The 2557-nt window shown below is 34.8% G+C and overlaps 1 protein-coding gene across 1 annotated transcript in view; it reads left to right on the forward strand.

The window, feature by feature from the left end:
* Nucleotides 1-2557, forward strand: part of LOC103210321 (protein eyes shut homolog) — a gene marked incomplete at its 3' end in the record, with an annotated part of 1289761 nt that overhangs the window by 645366 nt on the left and 641838 nt on the right. Inside the window, 1 exon segment of the mRNA XM_007956242.1 lies at nt 1255-1355. Coding sequence (XP_007954433.1) covers nt 1255-1355 — 101 coding nt within the window.

The following is a 2557-nucleotide window of genomic DNA, read 5'->3' on the forward strand; positions in this document are numbered from 1 at the left end:
TGTAGATAACAATTATATTTTTTTCTTCAGTCTAGATTTATTTCAACACTACAGAGAAAGTTTCTTCTTAAAAGTAAAAGGAAGATTTCAATTGATAAAATCTATGAATGCAATGTATCAGGTGTTATTGGTATTTTCCTATTGTTGTAAAATGGTGATAAAATTAGTTGTCATAATTCATAAGAATCAATTCAGTGTCAATTATGGCTATGCTTTTCAGTTGTTGTTGAGTTAACAAGTAATCAAAATGATATAATATCAGAGATCAGCATTCCAAACCAAATACACTGGCTTCAGTCAATTCCAACCCCAACAGAATAGAACGGCCACATAGGTTTTCCAGGGCAATAAATCTTTATGGAAGCAGACTGCCACATCTTTGTCTCATGGAGCCACTGGTAAGTTTGAACAACTGGCCTTTTGGTTATTAGCTGAAACTTTAACCACTCCACCATCAGGTCTCCTTAAAGTCAGCATTAGCAATCCAAATTCTACATAAATAATGGATAATCTGAACTGAAGAACTAGTAAAAAAAAAAAAAGAAAGAAAGAAAGAAAGAAGTTAAGATTATATAGTTAATGACCTTTTTTATTTTCCTCTCTTTTCATATAGGCCTAATTGGTGAAATTGATAGAAAGGACTATGATTCATCACCCTGTCACCATAACTCCATACCTACCGAACTCATGGATAGAGTTAAATGCATCTGTCCCCTTAACTTGATTGATATGTAGAATTAGACAACTGTGGCTTGTAAAGTACATTTAACCAAGGGACATGCAACAAACAGGATGTTATTGATTCACTAGTGTTTTTTTATTTCCCTTAGCCTAACATTTTATTTGCATCCCAGTAATCTGAGACAGTAGGCAGTGTTTCATTCTGTTGTACAAACCCTTTGGTTTTGTCAGAACTGACTGGACGACTCAACAACAACAATTTGAGACACATATTCCATTTCTAGACTGCAAGGAAAAAAAGATAAATTAGTTCACATTTAAGCAGATTTTGAATGTTTACAAACTCACAGATTCATGTATATTAATAATTCCAAGAAAAAAATGTTACAGTTGTAAGGTGAAACAAATGGCCTATGACATTAATATATGTGGCATTCTTATTAATGAATTAAGTCTCAGATCTTATCCAAATTGGACCAGCATACTTGAGCAGTTTTAAGAATTATAACCTGACACCTGCTTGCCTTGTTAAAACTTAAAATATTTTTTGTTATTATTTTTCAAAGGTACAAGATATGAAATAGATGACTGTGCTTCACATCCCTGCAAGAATGGTGCCACCTGCGTTGACCAGCCTGGTAATTACTTCTGCCACTGTGTGGCTCCATTCAAAGGTAATGAACACCAATGGAGAAGGAAAAGCAAACATAATTAACTTTAAAAAACATTTCTATCTCTTGTCTGAGCTCATTTCTGTCTTCCAGAAATGTTGTTAGTCCTCCATGTCTTAAAGTAAGCTTCTCCAGTGGCCAACCAATTATCCCTTAGGCAGAAACGCAAGTGAAATTAACTTTGTTTATACAGCCACTAAAACAGTTGAATTTCTTGTTTTTCTATCAGAACTTCTATTAAAAGTCCACCGATAAAAGTAAATGATGTAATGAGAAGTAAATAAAGTAGATACTACCATCCAATCATATTACAGTAATTTTTTCCCTCAATCATCAAGGTTTTCTTTTTAAAACATTTATTTAATTTTGTAGTAAGTTATATAGTGAGCCACTATTAGATAGTTTTTCCACCACTCTTTTATCAGTTAGTTGTACTGTGGTGGCTTATGTGTTGCTGTGAGCTGGAGGCTATGTCACTAGTATTTCAAATGCCAGCAGGGTCATCCATGATGGACAAGTTTCAGGGAGCTTCCAGACAAAAACAGACTGGCAAGAAGGATAAGGCCACCACTTCTGAAGAAAAAACAGGCCACTGAAAACTTTATGAATATCAGTGAAACTCTGTCTGATATATTACTGGAAAACTTTATGGATAACCATGAAATGTTATCTAATATAGTGCCTTAAAATGAGCCTCTTAGGTTGAAAGGCATTCAAAGTACGACTGGGGAAGAGATGTCTCCCCAAAATAGAGTCAACCTTAATGACATAGATGGAGTAAAACTTTCAGGACCTTCATTTCCTTATGGGGCATGGCTGAAAATAGGGAGAAACAGCTGCAAATATTCATTAATAATTGTGACATGGAATGTACAAAGTATGAATCTAGGAAAATTGGAAGTTGTCAAAATGAAATGGAGGAGGTAAATATCAACATTCTAGGCATTATGGAGCTGAAATGGACTGGTATTAGCCATTTTTAATCAGATAATCATATGATCTTCTATGCTAAGAATGATAAATTGAAGAACAACATTACATTGATCAGCATAAAGAACATTTCAAGATTGTTCCTGAAGTACAGTGCTGTCAGTGATAGGATAATATGCATATGCCTACAAGGACAACCAGGAGCTCTGGTAGCATAGTGGCTAAAGCACTTGACTGCTAACCAGAAGGCTGGCGGTTCAAACCCACCAGCCACT

The sequence above is a fragment of the Orycteropus afer genome, unplaced genomic scaffold (assembly GCF_000298275.1).
Source record: "Orycteropus afer afer isolate SDZICR_OR568_19922 unplaced genomic scaffold, OryAfe1.0 scaffold00588, whole genome shotgun sequence".
Lineage (NCBI taxonomy): Eukaryota > Metazoa > Chordata > Mammalia > Tubulidentata > Orycteropodidae > Orycteropus > Orycteropus afer.